The 20,160-nt window shown below is 41.9% G+C and overlaps 1 protein-coding gene, 1 long non-coding RNA gene and 2 pseudogenes across 4 annotated transcripts; all 4 read left to right on the top strand.

Annotated features, from left to right (window-relative positions):
• The first annotated feature begins 186 nt into the window (after positions 1-186).
• LOC121195831 (carnitine O-acetyltransferase-like) lies at positions 187-18,949 on the top strand. Of its 3 annotated transcripts, XM_041059506.1 has the most exons (16): positions 187-434; positions 2,061-2,357; positions 2,453-2,571; positions 2,781-2,834; positions 3,351-3,516; positions 3,627-3,801; positions 3,962-4,140; positions 4,406-4,506; positions 4,786-4,905; positions 5,030-5,152; positions 5,285-5,420; positions 5,599-5,661; positions 5,764-5,901; positions 5,994-6,080; positions 10,373-10,537; positions 18,839-18,949. In XM_041059506.1, the coding sequence occupies exons 1-15, from the start codon at positions 408-410 to the stop codon at positions 10,499-10,501; spliced, it is 1,914 nt and encodes a 637-aa protein (XP_040915440.1). In that variant the 5' UTR covers positions 187-407; the 3' UTR covers positions 10,502-10,537; positions 18,839-18,949. The 3 variants fall into 3 exon arrangements, 2 of the variants coding, with proteins under 2 accessions (XP_040915440.1, XP_040915439.1); XM_041059505.1 differs by lacking the exon at positions 18,839-18,949 and having other exon boundaries at positions 188-434; positions 10,373-11,064; XR_005895511.1 differs by lacking the exons at positions 5,599-5,661; positions 10,373-10,537; positions 18,839-18,949 and having other exon boundaries at positions 189-434; positions 5,765-5,901; positions 5,994-6,019.
• Positions 8,982-9,964, top strand: LOC121195833. Its single transcript, XR_005895512.1, has 3 exons — positions 8,982-9,056; positions 9,189-9,324; positions 9,903-9,964. It is a non-coding gene; the product is annotated as an uncharacterized LOC121195833 (long non-coding RNA).
• On the top strand, positions 12,895-14,344 carry LOC121195795 (annotated as a pseudogene).
• Positions 14,255-18,799, top strand: LOC121195796 (annotated as a pseudogene).
• Positions 18,950-20,160: the final 1,211 nt, after the last annotated feature.

Raw genomic sequence — 20,160 nt, forward strand, 5'->3', positions numbered from 1 at the left:
GAGCTTATTGTACAGACTGGCCCCTGCCTGTCTCATTTAGTCTCTCTCTCTTTCGATATATATATATGAGTGTGTGTGTGTGTGTGTGTGTGTGTGTGTGTGTGTGTGTGTGTGTGTGTGTGTGTGTGTGTGTGTGTGTGTGTGTGTGTGTTATCGGATTGTAAACAGTGCATGTATATTTCAAGACAGTCACACCCACCGCTTCTTTAAAGGAGCGTCTACAGCTGGGTAACTTTACCCAACCTGTGTGTTGAGCAGCTGTGCTGTGTGGAGCTGCATGGGGTTGATCTCCGGTGGGTCTGAACAAACGCCGGTGCAGTACTTGGCTTAAAGCCTAAAGCTAACCAGTTGTAGTGGACTTCGAGATCTGACGGACCTGAGGCTGTGGGCGTTACTTTGAATGCAGAATGTGGGGCATTTGCAGCAGAACTATGGTAAGTAACGCACCTTTAGCTGTTAACACTGACCCATAGCCCACTTTAACTGACTGAAAAGACAAGGGACGCTGACTCGATAACTACTGTCGCCGTCCTGAGACAGCCTGAATGATTAAGATGAGGAATCGGTTAAACGCTACTAAGCTAACTAGGTGATGAGGCATGTTTGCTAGCTAGCTGCTAGCAATGTTAGCTGTATTGTAATAAACTGAAGTAGCAGTAGTTAACAGTTAGCTAACCTTACTGGGTCAAAGGTGATTATGTGGTTAGCCAAGATTAAATATAGCTAAAAGACGCCAAGGACAAGGGAGAGCGAGACTATACTATTCAGTTTTATTTGGTCTGGCGCCAAGTCTCTTTATAGTGAACTGCAACAACTTCTATGGATTTGTAAGGAAAGAAGAAAACATAACGTTAAAGTCATGCTGTTTGTCAACACATTGATCGTGTTATTGGGCAAACACACCAAATGTGTCTGAAGAAATACTATTTGATATAGCTCTAAAGACAATTCAGTTACTCACAAAAACCGTACATGTCGTTGTCTTGTCAACGACATTTACGTCAAAGTTATCATTTTCAGTACTACCATATGCCACAGGACCCTTGCTAAAGACTAATTCGTTTATTTACATGTGTTTTTTTTTAACACCCGATCGCCAGATCCTATTGAACTGGATAATTTAAATTGAAATCTTCAACCTACATTGCATGTGCACACGGAAATAACTCAGAGTTTCGGTATGTTTTTAGTGTTCCGTTAAGCCCTTCTTAGTGCTGCTGCTGACCGGTGTTTCCCTGCTGTGTTCGAGTTAAACATGAGCACAGACTGCCCCCTACCGGCGATATATGTCGCCGGTCACGTTATAGAGGCCCTGGGGTGCAGGACACAATAACACCTCCCAAAACAAAACCACGAACCAGAAAACACAACAGCTGATGGATGCCAAGAAACATGGAGTAACATAAAAGGCAAGAAATGGACAGATGAACAATCATTTTATAAAACAGCAGTTTGAGAATAAATGTTTTTTAATTAAAGAAAGAAAGAACTCATAAGTTGTAATGGCTTATCCTCTTTGCTCTTATAATTACACTTTGCATTGCTTAGTTTGGATTGTAATTCCTTATTCAAGGAATTAAATCTGTCATGATTATCCTGTAAAAATTCTTCCTTTGTCTGGGCCAGTGCTTGTTTTAGGTCCTTTGTAATCCATGGATTATTATCTGGAACCTCTTTTGCAGTTGTGTACAGAAAACTGCAAATAAGAAGAAAAATAAGAAGTTATTGAATCATTGAGGGCCTCAGGGTCATTATAAGAACCTTTAAAGGATGCCTTCCAGTCCATACATCCTCTGAGCTGTTCTGTTGCATCCTCACTCCACATTGAAAGGGTTTTAGACTGTGTTGGGTGAACTTTAGGTTTTTGTCTGTACCTCTGCAGTGAGTAAGTGAGTAACACTGTGATCAGTGTGTGGTTTACGTCCAAACAATCTGAACTGACCTGGGTTCTCTTCAGTCATGAGCAAGAAGTGTTGTCCCTGCTTTTTTTTTCTCTAATGTGAAACAGCACATTCTTCCAGCACGAACATGTATTTAACATACGCTCTTTTGTCTCTCAGAGGAAGGTGGGGATGGTGAAACCCTGTGGCTTAGTGAAACCAAATCACTTGGTGAAGCCTGTATCAGCAACTCGGGTTGCTGGCAGATACCTCACCCACCAGCAGGGCCTTCCCAGTCTGCCCGTCCCCCTGCTGCAACAGACCTGTGAGCGCTACATCACCGCCCTGGAGCCCATTGTGGAGGTGGATGAGCTGAAGCACACGAAAGAGCTGGTGCAGGAGTTTCAGAAAGCAGGAGGGGTTGGAGAGAGACTGCAGAGAGGCCTGGAAAAGAGAGCACGCAACACAGAGAACTGGGTGAGTTCAACTAGACAAACAGCTGTGGACACTTTGGATGTAGTGCTGATAGCTTGATCTTTCGGTTGTCTCTGTCTGGATGTGTGTCTCTGTAGTTGTCACAGTGGTGGGTGCAGGTTGCTTATCTTGAGTACCGGTTGCCCGTGGTGGTCCATTCAAGTCCCGGGCTGGTGTTGCCTCGCATGAACTTCAACGATAAGCACGGACAAATAAGGTGATCACACAGAGAGCATGTGTTTGGTAACAGTTAACAAGGATTTTACTGTTTATGTAACAATATATGTAACAAGTCCAGTTTAATATAATATCATTCAGCTGCACTGCATTTTTCTGTTATCAGTCCTGCTTTTTAAAAGTGATGTTACAAGTTAACGAATAATTAATGAACAATCGTTAATATGAATAATCATTCTCTGTGTTCAGGTTTGCTGCCAAACTGATAGCAGGTGTTTTGGACTTTAAGACAATGATTGACAAGTGAGTGCTGAGTTTCACAACACACATAACAGCTTAATCATCCCGCAACCTGTGTTAGTTTCTGTCTTCTAGGAGCTCATCAATATATTTTGGGACGTGAAATTTAATTATTGTAACATGAATTTACATTTTGAATAGTCAGATGTGTCTTTTGCTGGCTGAAAAGATTGTCAAGCTTTTTAAATTTCCTTAGGCCACAACAGATACACACACCAGTCAGCCACAACATGAATTCATGTAGATGTCACTTTGACACATATCAGCTTCTTAAACACTGTTACAAACCAAGTACTCCTCTTTGTGGTGGTGGTGGTGTTCCCTGGTGGCAGTGTCCTCTTTCAGCAGGATGATGCGTCCTGCCACGCTGCAGAAACTGTTCAGTGATAGTTTGAGGGAAATGACGAAGAGTTCAAGGTTTGACAGTTTCCCCCAGTGATACTCTGAGTGCATCAAACCCTGTCTCCTTATGAAACTGAACGTTGGTGTGTAACGGCAGAGCGTGTATATTTTTTACAGCGAGACACTACCAGTGGAGTACCTGGGAGGAAAGCCCCTGTGTATGAATCAGTATTACGAAGTGCTGTCATCCTGTCGTATCCCTGGTCTGAAGAGAGATTCTGTGGTGAACCACGCCAAGAGCTCACCGCCCCCCAAACACATCACTGTGGTGCACAACTATCAGGTGAGGAGCGCTGTTCCAAACCACATATCTGTGCCTCAGCTCTTCTGGGACAATGTGAGGTTGCGCCAATAAGCCTGACCGAGCTTTTCCTTTTCTCTACCTGGAATCAGTTCTTCGTGCTGGACGTATACAGCAGTGATGGGACTCCGCTGACGGTCGATCAGCTCTGCGTTCAGCTGGACAGAATCTGCAGCTCCTCTCAACAGACTGACGTGGAGCCCGTTGGCATCCTGACCACCCAGCATCGGGACTCCTGGGGCAAGGCCTACGTCAACCTCATCAAGGGTGAGCTAACAGACCACTGACACCGAGATAAAGGATGCAGGAGTTTTATCAAAATTCTGAAAAGCAATATACACAGGGCTGTGATATTTCAAAATAAAAGAACTTGAATAAATCATGACTTGCATCCTTTCCTTTGCGTGTCTGTGCCTGACATGTCCAGATAAGACCAACAAAGAATCTGTGTCAGCTATCCAAAGAAGCATCTTCACCGTGTGTTTGGATGGAGCGATGCCTCACATGTCTGATGAGATGTCCCGCAGCTCTGCTGCCGTCCAGATGCTGCACGGAGGAGGCACCCAGTGGAACAGTGGCAACCGCTGGTTTGACAAGACGCTGCAGGTGACCCACAGAGGCACACACACACACAATGGGCATTTATTAGTAATAGGTCAAGTAATGTATGTTACATGTATGCTAAGACATATGGTGGAAGATCTGATAAAACTACCTAGTTAATAACCAAAGCTAATGACCAAAGACTGCAGACAAGAAAAGTGAGAGCTGAGTGATGGATGAAAGGAGAGACAGAGAGATGCATCTAATGCAAATACTGTTTTTCTTTTTTCTTATTTTGGTTCTCTGATGTTTCTGATCTTTGTTTCAGTTTATTATTGGAGAAAACGGGTCGTGCGGTGCAAACTATGAGCACGCCCCAGCTGAAGGCCCACCTATTGTGGCCTTGATCGACCACGTCGTAGAATACACGTAAGTAGGTCAAAGATTATTTAGACTCTGTAGGCGTCTTTTTTTTTTTTCTTATTACAATTTATTGATATATCATTCTTAAGGTCAGCACTAAGGCAGTGAGTGCACAGGCACTCACAACATTCAGCTGCTAGCATGGACTGATTGACCACAGACAGAAAAGCACATTTAGAAAACCATAACTTTATTAAGTACCATTAATGATATCATTTTTTTTCCACTACATTTGCTTTTGTTCCATCTCATGCATCCTTTCTTCTCTCATGTGTGTGGTAACAGGAGGAAGCCAGAGATGGTGCAGACTCCCATGGTGCCTTTGCCCATGCCCCAGAAACTACACTTCAGTATCACCCCTGAGATCAAGAAGGACATTGAGGAGGCCAAGCAGAGTATGAACATGTGAGGGCAGCTTTTATAATGACGCCCAGTGACCAGTAACCTAAGACTGTATATGTTTACACTTCATGTCTTAAATCACAGAGTTACACCAGGTCTCACTGTCCTGATATTTCTCCCTCCACAGACTGGCCCAAGACCTGGATATGAGGGTCATGGTATTTGGCCACTTTGGGAAAAATGTCCCAAAGACCCACAAGATGAGCCCAGATGCCTTCATACAGATAGCGCTACAGCTGGCCTACTACAGGTGAGATGCTGAAAGAGTCATGTGGAGATGGACTGTCTTTGTATGGAGGCTTTTTACTCTTTGCACTCATTGTTGTATGTCAAAACAAGGGCTACAGGGGTTTTTCCACTGTCTCCCCTCTTGTCTCTGCAGGATGTACCAGTGCTGCTGTGCCACATATGAAAGTGCCTCCCTGCGTATGTTCAGACTGGGCCGTACAGACACAATCCGATCAGCTTCAAGTGCCTCATTTGCGTTTGTCAAGGCCTTTGATGACCCCAGCAAACAGGTCTGATGAGAACTGATGAATTCAGATTACGACCCAGAATCTTAGAAATTGTTAGGCTGGGGTCTTTATCAGTCAGTTTTGCTGCAGCATAATGAGTAATGTTTATGCTTTAAATCTTGAGCAATCTCACTCTTACAAATGCAGTTTTAAAGTCAAGTCTTCTTCCTCTTTTTCACAGAACACAGAGAAGGTCGATCTCATGGAGAAAGCTGTAAAAGCACACAGGGCGTACACTAACATGGTGAGTATTCAGAGTCATGAAAAATTCTTCTTGTCGACAATTAATCGGTGAGCCACACTGTTGCACTGGGTGAACACGCATGACTTCTCTCTCTCTTTACAGGCAATCAGTGGCCAGGCTATAGACAGACACCTCCTGGGACTTAAGATGCAGGCTGTTGATGAAAAACTCTCCATGCCTGATATCTTCAAAGATGCTGCCTACGCAAAAGCCTTGCATTACCAGCTGTCTACAAGTCAGGTAGGTGGTCATTGATTTTTTTTTTTTTGTTCTTTAACCCTGTAACTAAATCTGTTTGCTAACTAACCGCTACATTCTCATGTCTCCACAAGGTACCGTCCAAGACGGACTGCGTCATGTGTTTCGGTCCAGTCGTGCCCAACGGATACGGCGTGTGCTACAACCCTATGAACGATCACATCAACTTTGCCGTGTCATCTTTCAACACCTGCGAAGAGACTAACGCAGCACATCTGGCCCGAGCTGTGGAGGAAGCACTGTTAGACATGAGGACGGTGCTGGAACAAACCCCAAAAGCCAAATTGTAAATCCCCCCCCCCCCCAGACTTTTACTAACCTCCTTGTACATGAAGTGGACGCTGCACGCCATCGACCATCATCATGCACTTTAAATGATGCTGTGATGCCTCCCATGCAGTCACTGGGAGGTGCTGTTTCCCTGCTGTTGAGATTTTTTTTTTTTTTTTTGTCATTGAAATATCTTCATCTAAAAATCAAGCATGTGTTTTACAACAGGAATATTTGAATGTTTATTTTGAATACTGTGTTATCAACAAATTACTTGATGAGACCAAACCAACAGTCAGTTGGTTCTAGAGCTTCAATCAGACAGAACAAGATATTTGCACTTGCTTGGTTTATACCTGTGTGCCTCAGACCTCCAGTGTCTATGAACTACTGCATTAGGTGCATTGTGCTTCATCAGTCTGAACATGGCCAGTGTGGATCATTCTGACATAAGTTTATGATGCTCATCAGAGGTCACACAATACACAAATACACAAGTACAACTCCACATACACAGACTGATTAACCATATGCTCTGTTTAGGAATCCATGCACTCACAATAATAAACTCTTTGTGCAGATTAACAAACTGCATCCATGAGTTAATTATCTGTCAAATGATTATTAGCTCACTGTTTTATTTTTTGATTGTTTTACTTTCCAGGATATGCATTGGACATTCAAAATAAAATCAGGAAATAGTAATTTTGTTTAAAAAAAAGTTAAGTGTCACATGATTTCAGCCCTGGCATCACAACTGTGCAAGATGCAGTCAGTCAAAATGTTCAGGCGTGTAGCTGAGATCAAAACAAAGGCTGAGTTTGAAGACGGGTGTGATCCGGCCCACGAGCGCCAAGTACTCATGCAATAATGTAGTAATGGCTACAAAGTGCTCATGGGCTGGGACAGCTTGACGGGTATCTGTACACTCTGTAGTGTTGCATTCATCTTTGCTGTTTGCCACGGTCAAATTTTTTCATACCATCAGTCATCAAACTAAAGTCAGAATCAAATCCCACATATAGTTTTTTTTTTTTTTTTTTTATCTGTTTAATGTGTTTGAAAGGATAAAATTTGTCTGTCTTCTGTGAAGTGCTATTCTATATTTTGTTTTTTTTTTTTCCTGAAATTAAAATTAATAAACCACAAAATCACCTGAACACACAGTAGGTGATGACTTCTGTTTAAATCGTTCAGCACTTGAATCCTCATTTGAATATACTGTGTTTTTAAAGCACTTGGTGTCTTATGGCTAATTTTGTCTGCATTTTTATTTATTTATTTATTTATTTATTTATTTATTTATTTATTTTTACAGCACATTCATGCAAAAGAAATGCCAGTAAGAATTCCTGCACAGAATTTCATGGCAATCATAGCAGCTGAGATATTTTACTCTGAACTACAAACCTCATGGTGTCAGAGGGAAAGTCCATGAAACATGAATGAAACGTGGTGCTAATCAATCCAGTAAATGCTAAGATATTTCACAGGCTGATTCCAAACCTTGGCCTGTTAGTGGGTGGGGGCGTAACAGAAAATAATTGAGAAGCGCTGCGCTAACGCAATCAGTATAACCTGCTCCACCTGCTGCTTCATCAGTCAAACGGCTTCAGCTGGAGCAGAAGCGGAGCTGCGGCATTTAATCCCCAAGTAAAACAGCACCTCGGTCATTTGGGGGGGATTTCGGGTTTCAGGCTGCAGACGTGCGTCAGAAACAGGTACTGTGCAAAACCTGTCGCGCCAAATACAACTAATTTATACCGACACCTGAAAAATCACCACGTTTGCATTTGCGTGACGAAAAAGTTCCGGTGAAAAGTTTAGCAAAAATAGAAAAATAACTGCCATTGGTCAAGGACTTCATAGAATGTACATGCATGTTTCTCAAACACGTTTGAAATCCAATAATTTTTTTAATCAGTTTTTAAGTGCTTCGTCACTGCTTTTTCATCAATTAACGCCACTAACATTGCTCTCAGTGTGTCTTCACTACTGTTTGTCTCTTTACTCTTCAGGATACAGGACATCCTTTAATCTGTACTCATTCCTCATCTGTACTCATTCCTCAGGTTTTTTGCATTATGGACCTCAGAATCTGAATCTTACCAGCTCTGACCAGACGATCCTGGTAACATGGGAGGACGACCCTTCGTGTTCTGCAGTACATGACAGGCTGATCTATGAACTTGTGGTTCTCATAGCAGACAAGCAAGTACATTCTGTACGAGCTGGTTTATATTTTTTACAGTGAGACACTACCAGTGGAGTACCTGGGAGGAAAGCCCCTGTGTATGAATCAGTATTATGAAGTGCTTTTTTAAAATTTATTGATATATCATTGTTAAAGTCAGCACTAAGACAGTGAGTGCACAGGCACTCACAACATTCAGCTGCTAGCATGGACTGATTGACCACAGACAGAAAAGCACATTTAGAAAACCATAACTTTTTTAAGTACCATTAATAATATCATTTTTTCCCATTACATTTGCTTTTGTTCCATCTCATGCATCCTTTCTTCTCTCATGTGTGTGGTAACAGGAGGAAGCCAGAGATGGTGCAGACTCCCACAGAGATCAAGAAGGACATTTAGGAGGCCAAGCAGAGTATGAACATGTGAGGGCAGCTTTTATAATGACACCCAGTGACCAGTAACCTAAGACTGTATATGTTTACACTTCATGTCTTAAATCACAGAGTTACACCATGTCTCACTGTCCTGATATTTCTCCCTCCACAGACTGAACCAAGACCTGGATACGAGGGTCATGGTATTTGGCCACTTTGGTGAAAAATGTCCCAAAGACCCACAAGATGAGCCCAGATGCCTTCATACAGATAGCGCTACAGCTGGCCTACTACAGGTGAGACGCTGAAAAAGTCATGTGGAGATGGACTGTCTTTGTATGGAGGCTTTTTACTCTTTGCACTCATTGTTGTATGTCAAAACAAGGGCTACAGGGGTTTTTCCACTGTCTCCCCTCTTGTCTCTGCAGGATGTACCAGCGCTGCTGTGCCACATATGAAAGTGCCTCCCTGCGTATGTTCAGACTGGGCCGTACAGACACAATCCGATCGGCTTCAAGTGCCTCAGCTGTATTTGTCAAGGCCTTTGATGACCCCAGCAAACAGGTCTTATAAACTAACACAATTTGTTAAAGCTAATAACATTAAACCTGCACAACATTCAGGAGGAGATTTGATCCATTCTTCATTAAAACGCTGCTTCAGCTCAGGCATATTCTTAACTTGTCTGGTGTGAAGGGCTCTCTGAGATCAGTCCTCAGCATCTCTCCTGGGTTTAGGTCTGGGGTCTAACTGGTCCACTGCAGAAGGTGGATTTTCTATGACTGAAGTCATCCTGTAGTAGATTTACTTCAGTGTTGAAGGTCATTGTTCTGCTGCATCATCCAGCTTCTCCTGAGCTTCAGCTGGTGACAGACACTCTGAAATTATCCTGTAATTCATTTTCCCCTCCATGATGTTGAGCTGTCCAGACCCAGAGGCAACACAGCCCCAAATCATAATGCTCCATGGTGTCCTACCATGGACACCATGCTCCATGCAGCCTTCTGTGTTGTGCTTCTGGGGCAGGTTCACTAGCTTTTTCTTGCTGCAGCATAATGAGTAATGTTTATGCTTTAAATCTTGAGCAATCTCACTCTTACAAATGCAGTTTTAAAGTCAAGTCTTCTTCCTCTTTTTCACAGAACACAGAAGGTCGATCTCATGGAGAAAGCTGTAAAAGCACACAGGGCGTACACTAACATGGTGAGTATTCAGAGTCATGAAAAATTCTTCTTGTCGACAATTGAGCCACACTGTTGCACTGGGTGAACACACATGACTTCTCTCTCTCTTTACAGGCAATCAATGGCCAGGCTATAGACAGACACCTCCTGGGTCTTAAGATGCAGGCTGTTGATGAAAAACTCTCCATGCCTGATATCTTCAAAGATGCTGCCTACGCAAAAGCCTTGCATTACCAGCTGTCTACAAGTTAGGTAGGTGGTCATTGATTTTATTTATTTATTTATTTTTATTATTTTTTTTTTTTTGTTCTTTAACCCTGTAACTAAATCTGTTTGCTAACTAACCGCTACATTCTCATGTCTCCACAAGGTAACGTCCAAGACGGACTACGTCATACGGCGTGTGCTACAACCCTATGAACCATCACATCAACTTTGCTGTGTCATCTTTCAACACCTGCAAAGAGACTAACGCAGCACATCTGGCCCGAGCTGTGGAGGAAGCACTGTTAGACATGAGGACGGTGCTGGAACAAACCCCAAAAGCCAAATTGTAAATCCTCCCCCCCAGACTTTTACTAACCTCTTCATACATGAAGTGGACGCTGCACGCCATCGATCATCATCATGCACTTTAAATGATGCTGTGATGCCTCCCGTGCAGTCACTGGGAGGTGCTGTTTCCCTGCTGTTGAGATGCAAATTTTTTTTGTCATTAAAATATCTTCATCTAAAAATCAAGCATCTGTTTTACAACAGGAATATTTGAATGTTTATTTTGAATACTGTGTTATCAACAAATTACTTGATGAGACCAAACCAACAGTCAGTTGGTTCTAGAGCTTCAATCAGACAGAACAAGATATTTGCACTTGCTTGGTTTATACCTGTGTGCCTCAGACCTCCAGTGTCTGTGAACTACTGCATTAGGTGCATTGTGCTTCATCAGTCTGAACATGGCCAGTGTGGATCATTCTGACATAAGTTTATGATGCTCATCAGAGGTCACACAATACACAAATACACAAGTACAACTCCACATACACAGACTGATTAACCATATGCTCTGTTTAGGAATCCATGCACTCACAATAATAAACTCTTTGTGCAGATTAACAAACTGCATCCATGAGTTAATTATCTGTCAAATGATTAGCTCACTGTTTTGTTTTTTGATTGTTTTACTTTCCAGGATATGCATTGGACATTCAAAATAAAATCAGGAAATAGTAATTTTGTTTAAAAAAAAGTTAAGTGTCACATGATTTCAGCCCTGGCATCACAACTGTGCAAGATGCAGTCAGTCAAAATGTTCAGGCGTGTAGCTGAGATCAAAACAAAGGCTGAGTTTGAAGACGGGTGTGATCCAGCCCACGAGCGCCAAGTACTCATGCAATAATGTAGTAATGGCTACAAAGTGCTCATGGGCTGGGACAGCTTGACGGGTATCTGTACACTCTGTAGTGTTGCTTTCATCTTTGCTGTTTGCCACGATCAATATTTTTTCATACCTTCAGTCATCAAACCAAAGTCAGAATCAAATCCCACAAATAGTTTTTTATTTTTATTTTATCTGTTTAAAGTGTTTGAAAGGATAAAATTTGGCTGTCTTCTGTGAAGTGCTATTCTATATTTTGTTTTTTTTCCCCTGAACTTAAAATTAATAAACCACAAAATCACCTGAACACACAGAAGGTGATGACTGCTGTTTAAATCGTTCAAATAAGGATTCAAGTGTTTAACGATTTAAACAGCAGTCAGCACTTGGTGTTTTCTTATGGCTAATTTTTTCTGCATTTTATTTTTATTTATTTATTTACCTAATTATTTATCTATCTATCTATTTTTACAGCACATTCATGCAAAAGAAATGCCAGTAAGAATTCCTGCACAGAATTTCATGGCAATCATAGCAGTTGAGATATTTTACTCTGAACTACAAACTTCATGGTGCCAGAGGGAAAGTCCATGAAACATGAATGAAACGTGGTGCTAATCAATCCAGTAAATGCTAAGATATTTCACAGGCTGATTCCAAACCTTGGCCTGTTAGTGGGTGGGGGCGTAACAGAAAATAATTGAGAAGCGCTGCGCTAACGCAATCAGTATAACCTGCTCCACCTGCTGCTTCATCAGTCAAACGGCTTCAGCTGGAGCAGAAGCGGAGCTGCGGCATTTAATCCCCAAGTAAAACAGCACCTCGGTCATTTGGGGGGGATTTCGGGTTTCAGGCTGCAGACGTGCGTCAGAAACAGGTACTGTGCAAAACCTGTCGCGCCAAACAAAACCAATTTGAACAACAACACATTTGAAATCCAATAATTTTTTATTAGTTTTTCAGTGCTTCGTCGCTGCTTTCTCATCAATTAACGCCACTAACATTGCTCTCAATGTGTCTTCACTACTGTTTGTCTCTTTACTGTTCAGGATACAGGACATCCTTTAATCTGTACTCATTCCTCAGGTTTTTTGCATTGTGGACCTCAGAATCTGAATCTTACCAGCTCTGACCAGACGATCCTGGTAACATGGGAGGACGACCCTTCGTGTTCTGCAGTACATGACAGGCTGATCTATGAACTTGTGGTTCTCATAGCAGACAAGCAAGTACATTCTGTACGAGCTGGTTTATATTTTTTACAGCGAGACACTACCAGTGGAGTACCTGGGAGGAAAGCCCCTGTGTATGAATCAGTATTATGAAGTGCTTTTTTTAATTTATTGATATATCATTGTTAAGGTCAGCACTAAGGCAGTGAGTGCACAGACACTCACAACATTCAGCCGCTAGCATGGACTGATTGACCACAGACAGAAAAGCACATTTAGAAAACCATAACTTTATTAAGTACCATTAATAATATCATTTTTTTCCCACTACATTTGCTTTTGTTCCGTCTCATGCATCCTTTCTTCTCTCATGTGTGTGGTAACAGGAAGGAAGCCAGAGATGGTGCAGACTCCCACAGAGATCAAGAAGGACATTGAGGAGGCCAAGCAGAGTATGAACATGTGAGGGCAGCTTTTATAATGACGCCCAGTGACCAGTAACCTAAGACTGTATATGTTTACACTTCATGTCTTAAATCACAGAGTTACACCATGTCTCACTGTCCTGATATTTCTCCCTCCACAGACTGAACCAAGACCTGGATACGAGGGTCATGGTATTTGGCCACTTTGGTGAAAAATGTCCCAAAGACCCACAAGATGAGCCCAGATGCCTTCATACAGATAGCGCTACAGCTGGCCTACTACAGGTGAGATGCTGAAAAAGTCATGTGGAGATGGACTGTCTTTGTATGGAGGCTTTTTACTCTTTGCACTCATTGTTGTATGTCAAAACAAGGGCTACAGGGGTTTTTCCACTGTCTCCCCTCTTGTCTCTGCAGGATGTACCAGCGTTGCTGTGCCACATATGAAAGTGCCTCCCTGCGTATGTTCAGACTGGGCCGTACAGACACAATCCGATCGGCTTCAAGTGCCTCAGCTGTATTTGTCAAGGCCTTTGATGACCCCAGCAAACAGGTCTTATAAACTAACACAATTTGTTAAAGCTAATAACATTAAACCTGCACAACATTCAGGAGGAGATTTGATCCATTCTTCATTAAAATGCTGCTTCAGCTCAGGCATATTCTTAACTTGTCTGGTGTGAAGGGCTCTCTGAGATCAGTCCTCAGCATCTCTCCTGGGTTTAGGACTGGGGTCTAACTGGTCCACTGCAGAAGGTGGGTTTTCTATGACTGAAGTCATCCTTTAGTTGATTTACTTCAGTGTTGAAGGTCATTGTTCTGCTGCATCATCCAGCTTCTCCTGAGCTTCAGCTGGTGACAGACACTCTGAAATTATCCTGTAATTCATTTTCCCCTCCATGATGTTGAGCTGTCCAGACCCAGAGGCAACACAGCCCCAAATCATAATGCTCCATGGTGTCCTACCATGGACACCATGCTCCATTCAGCCTTCTGTGTTGTGCTTCTGGGGCAGGTTCACTTGCTTTTTCTTGCTGCAGCATAATGAGTAATGTTTATGCTTTAAATCTTGAGCAATCTCACTCTTACAAATGCAGTTTTAAAGTCAAGTCTTCTTCCTCTTTTTCACAGAACACAGAAGGTCGATCTCATGGAGAAAGCTGTAAAAGCACACAGGGCGTACACTAACATGGTGAGTATTCAGAGTCATGAAAAATTCTTCTTGTCGACAATCGGTGAGCCACACTGTTGCACTGTGTGAACACACATGACTTCTCTCTCTCTTTACAGGCAATCAGTGGCCAGGCTATAGACAGACACCTCCTGGGTCTTAAGATGCAGGCTGTTGATGAAAAACTCTCCATGCCTGATATCTTCAAAGATGCTGCCTACGCAAAAGCCTTGCATTACCAGCTGTCTACAAGTCAGGTAGGTGGTCATTGATTTTTTTTTTTTTTTTTTTTTTTTTGTTCTTTAACCCTGTAACTAAATCTGTTTGCTAACTAACCGCTACATTCTCATGTCTCCACAAGGTAATGTCCAAGACAGACTACGTCATACGGCGTGTGCTACAGCCCTATGAACCATCACATCAACTTTGCTGTGTCATCTTTCAACACCTGTGAAGAGACTAATGCAGCACATCTGGCCCGAGCTGTGGAGGAAGCACTGTTAGACATGAGGACGGTGCTGGAACAAACCCCAAAAGCCAAATTGTAAATCCTCCCCCCCCAGACTTTTACTAACCTCTTCATACATGAAGTGGACGCTGCACGCCATCGATCATCATCATGCACTTTAAATGATGCTGTGATGCCTCCCGTGCAGTCACTGGGAGGTGCTGTTTCCCTGCTGTTGAGATGCAAATTTTTTTTGTCATTAAAATATCTTCATCTAAAAATAAAGCATCTGTTTTACAACAGGAATATTTGAATGTTGTATTTTGAATACTGTGTTATCAACAAATTACTTGATGAGACCAAACCAACAGTCAGTTGGTTCTAGAGCTTCAATCAGACAGAACAAGATATTTGCACTTGCTTGGTTTATACCTGTGTGCCTCAGACCTCCAGTGTCTATGAACTACTGCATTAGGTGCATTGTGCTTCATCAGTCTGAACATGGCCAGTGTGGATCATTCTGACATAAGTTTATGATGCTCATCAGAGGTCACACAATACACAAATACACAAGTACAACTCCACATACACAGACTGATTAACCATATGCTCTGTTTAGGAATCCATGCACTCACAATAATAAACTCTTTGTGCAGATTAACAAACTGCATCCATGAGTTAATTATCTGTCAAATGATTATTAGCTCACTGTTTTGTTTTTTGATTGTTTTACTTTCCAGGATATGCATTGGACATTCAAAATAAAATCAGGAAATAGTAATTTTGTTTAAAAAAAAGTTAAGTGTCACATGATTTCAGCCCTGGCATCACAACTGTGCAAGATGCAGTCAGTCAAAATGTTCAGGCGTGTAGCTGAGATCAAAACAAAGGCTGAGTTTGAAGACGGGTGTGATCCGGCCCACGAGCGCCAAGTACTCATGCAATAATGTAGTAATGGCTACAAAGTGCTCATGGGCTGGGACAGCTTGACGGGTATCTGTACACTCTGTAGTGTTGCTTTCATCTTTGCTGTTTGCCACGGTCAATTTTTTTTCATACCTTCAGTCATCAAACCAAAGTCAGAATCAAATCCCACAAATAGTTTTTTATTTTTATTTTATCTGTTTAAAGTGTTTGAAAGGAAAAAATTTGGCTGTCTTCTGTGAAGTGCTATTCTATATTTTGTTTTTTTTCCCCTGAACTTAAAATTAATAAACCACAAAATCACCTGAACACACAGTAGGTGATGACTGCTGTTTAAATCGTTCAAATAAGGATTCAAGTGTTTAACGATTTAAACAGCAGTCAGCACTTGGTGTTTTCTTATGGCTAATTTTTTCTGCATTTTATTTTTATTTATTTATTTACCTAATTATTTATCTATCTATCTATTTTTACAGCACATTCATGCAAAAGAAATGCCAGTAAGAATGTCTGCACAGAATTTCATGGCAATCATAGCAGTTGAGATATTTTACTCTGAACTACAAACCTCATGGTGTCAGAGGGAAAGTCCATGAAACATGAATGAAACGTGGTGCTAATCAATCCAGTAAATGCTAAGATATTTCACAGGCTGAGTCCAAACCTTGGCCTGTTAGTGGGTGGGGGCGTAACAGAAAATAATTGAGAAGCGCTGCGCTAACGCAATCAGTATAACCTGCTCCACCTGCTGCTTCATCAGTCAAACGGCTTCAGCTGGAGCAGAAGCGGAGCTGCGGCATTTAATCCCCAAGTAAAACAGCACCTCGGTCATTTGGGGGGGATTTCAGGTTTGAGGCTGCAGACGTGCGTCAGAAACAGGTACTGTGCAAAACCTGTCGCGCCAAACAAAACCAATTTGAACAACAACACATTTGAAATCCAATAATTTTTTATTAGTTTTTAAGTGCTTCGTCGCTGCTTTCTCATCAATTAACGCCACTAACATTGCTCTCAATGTGTCTTCACTACTGTTTGTCTCTTTACTCTTCAGGATAAAGGACGTCCTTTATTCTGTACTCTGCTCATTCCTCAGGTTTTTTGCATTGTGGCCCTCAGAATCTGAATCTTACCAGCTCTGACCAGACGATCCTGGTAACATGGGAGGACGACCCTTCGTGTTCTGCAGTACATGACAGGCTGATCTATGAACTTGTGGTTCTCATAGCAGACAAGTACATTCTGTACGAGCTGGTTTATATTTTTTACAGTGAGACACTACCAGTGGAGTACCTGGGAGGAAAGCCCCTGTGTATGAATCAGTATTATGAAGTGCTTTTTTTAATTTATTGATATATCATTGTTAAAGTCAGCACTAAGGCAGTGAGTGCACAGACACTCACAACATTCAGCTGCTAGCATGGACTGATTGACCACAGACAGAAAAGCACATTTAGAAAACCATAACTTTATTAAGTACCATTAATAATATCATTTTTTTCCCACTACATTTGCTTTTGTTCCATCTCATGCATCCTTTCTTCTCTCATGTGTGTGGTAACAGGAGGAAGCCAGAGATGGTGCAGACTCCCACAGAGATCAAGAAGGACATTGAGGAGGCCAAGCAGAGTATGAACATGTGAGGGCAGCTTTTATAATGACGCCCAGTGACCAGTAACCTAAGACTGTATATGTTTACACTTCATGTCTTAAATCACAGAGTTACACCAGGTCTCACTGTCCTGATATTTCTCCCTCCACAGACTGACCCAAGACCTGGATACGAGGGTCATGGTATTTGGCCACTTTGGGGAAAAATGTCCCAAAGACCCACAAGATGAGCCCAGATGCCTTCATACAGATAGCGCTACAGCTGGCCTACTACAGGTGAGATGCTGAAAAAGTCATGTGGAGATGGACTGTCTTTGTATGGAGGCTTTTTACTCTTTGCACTCATTGTTGTATGTCAAAACAAGGGCTACAGGGGTTTTTCCACTGTCTCCCCTCTTGTCTCTGCAGGATGTACCAGTGCTGCTGTGCCACATATGAAAGTGCCTCCCTGCGTATGTTCAGACTGGGCCGTACAGACACAATCCGATCGGCTTCAAGTGCCTCAGCTGTATTTGTCAAGGCCTTTGATGACCCCAGCAAACAGGTCTTATAAACTAACACAATTTGTTAAAGCTAATAACATTAAACCTGCACAACATTCAGGAGGAGTTTTGATCCATTCTTCATTAAAATGCCTATTCTTAACTTGTCTGGTGTGAAGGGCTCTCTGAGATCAGTCCTCAGCATCTCTCCTGGGTTTAGGACTGGGGTCTAACTGGTCCACTGCAGAAGGTGGGTTTTCTATGACTGAAGTCATCCTTTAGTTGATTTACTTCAGTGTTGAAGGTCATTGTTCTGCTGCATCATCCAGCTTCTCCTGAGCTTCAGCTGGTGACAGACACTCTGAAATGATCCTGTAATTTATTTTCCCCTCCATGATGTTGAGCTGTCCAGACCCAGAGGCAACACAGCCCCAAATCATAATGCTCCATGGTGTCCTACCATGGACACCATGCTCCATGCAGCCTTCTGTGTTGTGCTTCTGGGGCAGGTTCACTAGCTTTTTATTTCTGCAGCATAATGAGTAATGTTTATGCTTTAAATCTTGAGCAATCTCACTCTTACAAATGCAGTTTTAAAGCCCAGTCTTCTTCCTCTTTCACAGAACACAGAAGGTCGATCTCATGGAGAAAGCTGTAAAAGCACACAGGGCGTACACTAACATGGTGAGTATTCAGAGTCATGAAAAATTCTTCTTGTCGACAATCGGTGAGCCACACTGTTGCACTGTGTGAACACACATGACTTCTCTCTCTCTTTACAGGCAATCAGTGGCCAGGCTATAGACAGACACCTCCTGGGACTTAAGATGCAGGCTGTTGATGAAAAACTCTCCATGCCTGATATCTTCAAAGATGCTGCCTACGCAAAAGCCTTGCATTACCAGCTGTCTACAAGTCAGGTAGGTGGTCATTGATTTTTTTGTTTTTTTTTATTTATTATTATTTTGTTCTTTAACCCTGTAACTAAATCTGTTTGCTAACTAACCGCTACATTCTCATGTCTCCACAAGGTACCGTCCAAGACGGACTGCGTCATGTGTTTCGGTCCAGTCGTGCCCAACGGATACGGCGTGTGCTACAACCCTATGAACGATCACACCAACTTTGCTGTGTCATCTTTCAACACCTGCAAAGAGACTAACGCAGCACATCTGGCCCGAGCTGTGGAGGAAGCACTGTTAGACATGAGGACGGTGCTGGAACAAACCCCAAAAGCCAAATTTTAAACCCCCCCCCCCCCCAGACTTTTACTAACCTCTTTGTACATGAAGTGGACGCTGCACGCCATCGATCATCATCATGCACTTTAAATGATGCTGTGATGCCTCCCGTGCAGTCACTGGGAGGTGCTGTTTCCCTGCTGTTGAGATGCAATTTTTTTTGTCATTAAAATATCTTCATCTAAAAATAAAGTGTGTTTTACAACAGGAATATTTGAATGTTTATTTTGAATACTGTGTTATCAACAAATTACTTGATGAGACCAAACCAACAGTCAGTTGGTTCTAGAGCTTCAATCAGACAGAACAAGATATTTGCACTTGCTTGGTTTATACCTGTGTGCCTCAGACCTCCAGTGTCTGTGAACTACTGCATTAGGTGCATTGTGCTTCATCAGTCTGAACATGGCCAGTGTGGATCATTCTGACATAAGTTTATGATGCTCATCAGAGGTCACACAATACACAAATACACAAGTACAACTCCACATACACAGACTGATTAACCATATGCTCTGTTTAGGAATCCATGCACTCACAATAATAAACTCTTTGTGCAGCATCCATGAATTAATTATCTGTCAAATGATTATTAGCTCACTGTTTTTTTTTATTGTTTGTTTTACTTTCCAGGATATGCATTGGGCATTCGAAATAAAATCAGGAAATTGTAATTTTGTTTAAAAAAAAAAAAAAAAAAAAAAAGTGTCACATGACCCGAGCCACGAGCGGCAAATCCAGGTGCCGAGAGTCTAGGGGTGCGGCCTGGACATGCCGAGGCCTCGGCGGCCCACAGACCTTTGAGTGGGACAACTCGAGATGTCAGTTGCCAGAGTTTCATTTTTTAAATTAGAACCCCCAGAACAAATGCTGTTCTTCCAGGGTTCCATTCACAAATCACATTAACAGACGATGCTAATGTTCCAACACAGACAGAGACAGAATCAATAAAAAAAAGTTAAAAAAAAAAAAAAAAATCATGAAATAAAACAACAAATCACTCTAACAACAAAACACAATTATTACAGCAATTTAACATGTAAGTGCCATTAATAATGTAAACTGGGTGTGTATTTTAACCTAGCATCATATCTATATAGAACTATAAGATGAGAGGGAAGATTGTGTCAGGGGAAGAGAATTGAGTTGATGTTTTCTTGTTTCCTGAATGCCTGGAAACCTCAAACTGACCAATGCACTTTTTTCTTTGCGGTTTGGCAACACTCATCTCCGTCTCCGTTCATTTCATTCTGTAGTTCCTCAATTGTAGGTTTTGCTCTGTATCCTTCTCTATGATTGATGGTAAATCATTTGTAAAAAAAAAAAAAAAAAAAAAAAACTACTACCATTAAGAGAGATTAATCTTG

The sequence above is a fragment of the Toxotes jaculatrix genome, chromosome 16 (genome assembly GCF_017976425.1).
Source record: "Toxotes jaculatrix isolate fToxJac2 chromosome 16, fToxJac2.pri, whole genome shotgun sequence".
NCBI classification, from domain to species: domain Eukaryota; kingdom Metazoa; phylum Chordata; class Actinopteri; family Toxotidae; genus Toxotes; species Toxotes jaculatrix.

Coding starts and splice junctions, on each gene's coding strand:
- LOC121195831 (XM_041059506.1), top strand. CDS start 408: ATGTGGGGCATTTGCAGCAGAACTATG. Junction 5,421..5,598: donor TTGATGACCCCAGCAAACAG/GTCTGATGAGAA, acceptor TCTTTTTCACAG/AACACAGAGAAGGTCGATCT. Junction 6,081..10,372: donor ACAACCCTATGAACGATCAC/ATCAACTTTGCC, acceptor ATGAACCATCAC/ATCAACTTTGCTGTGTCATC.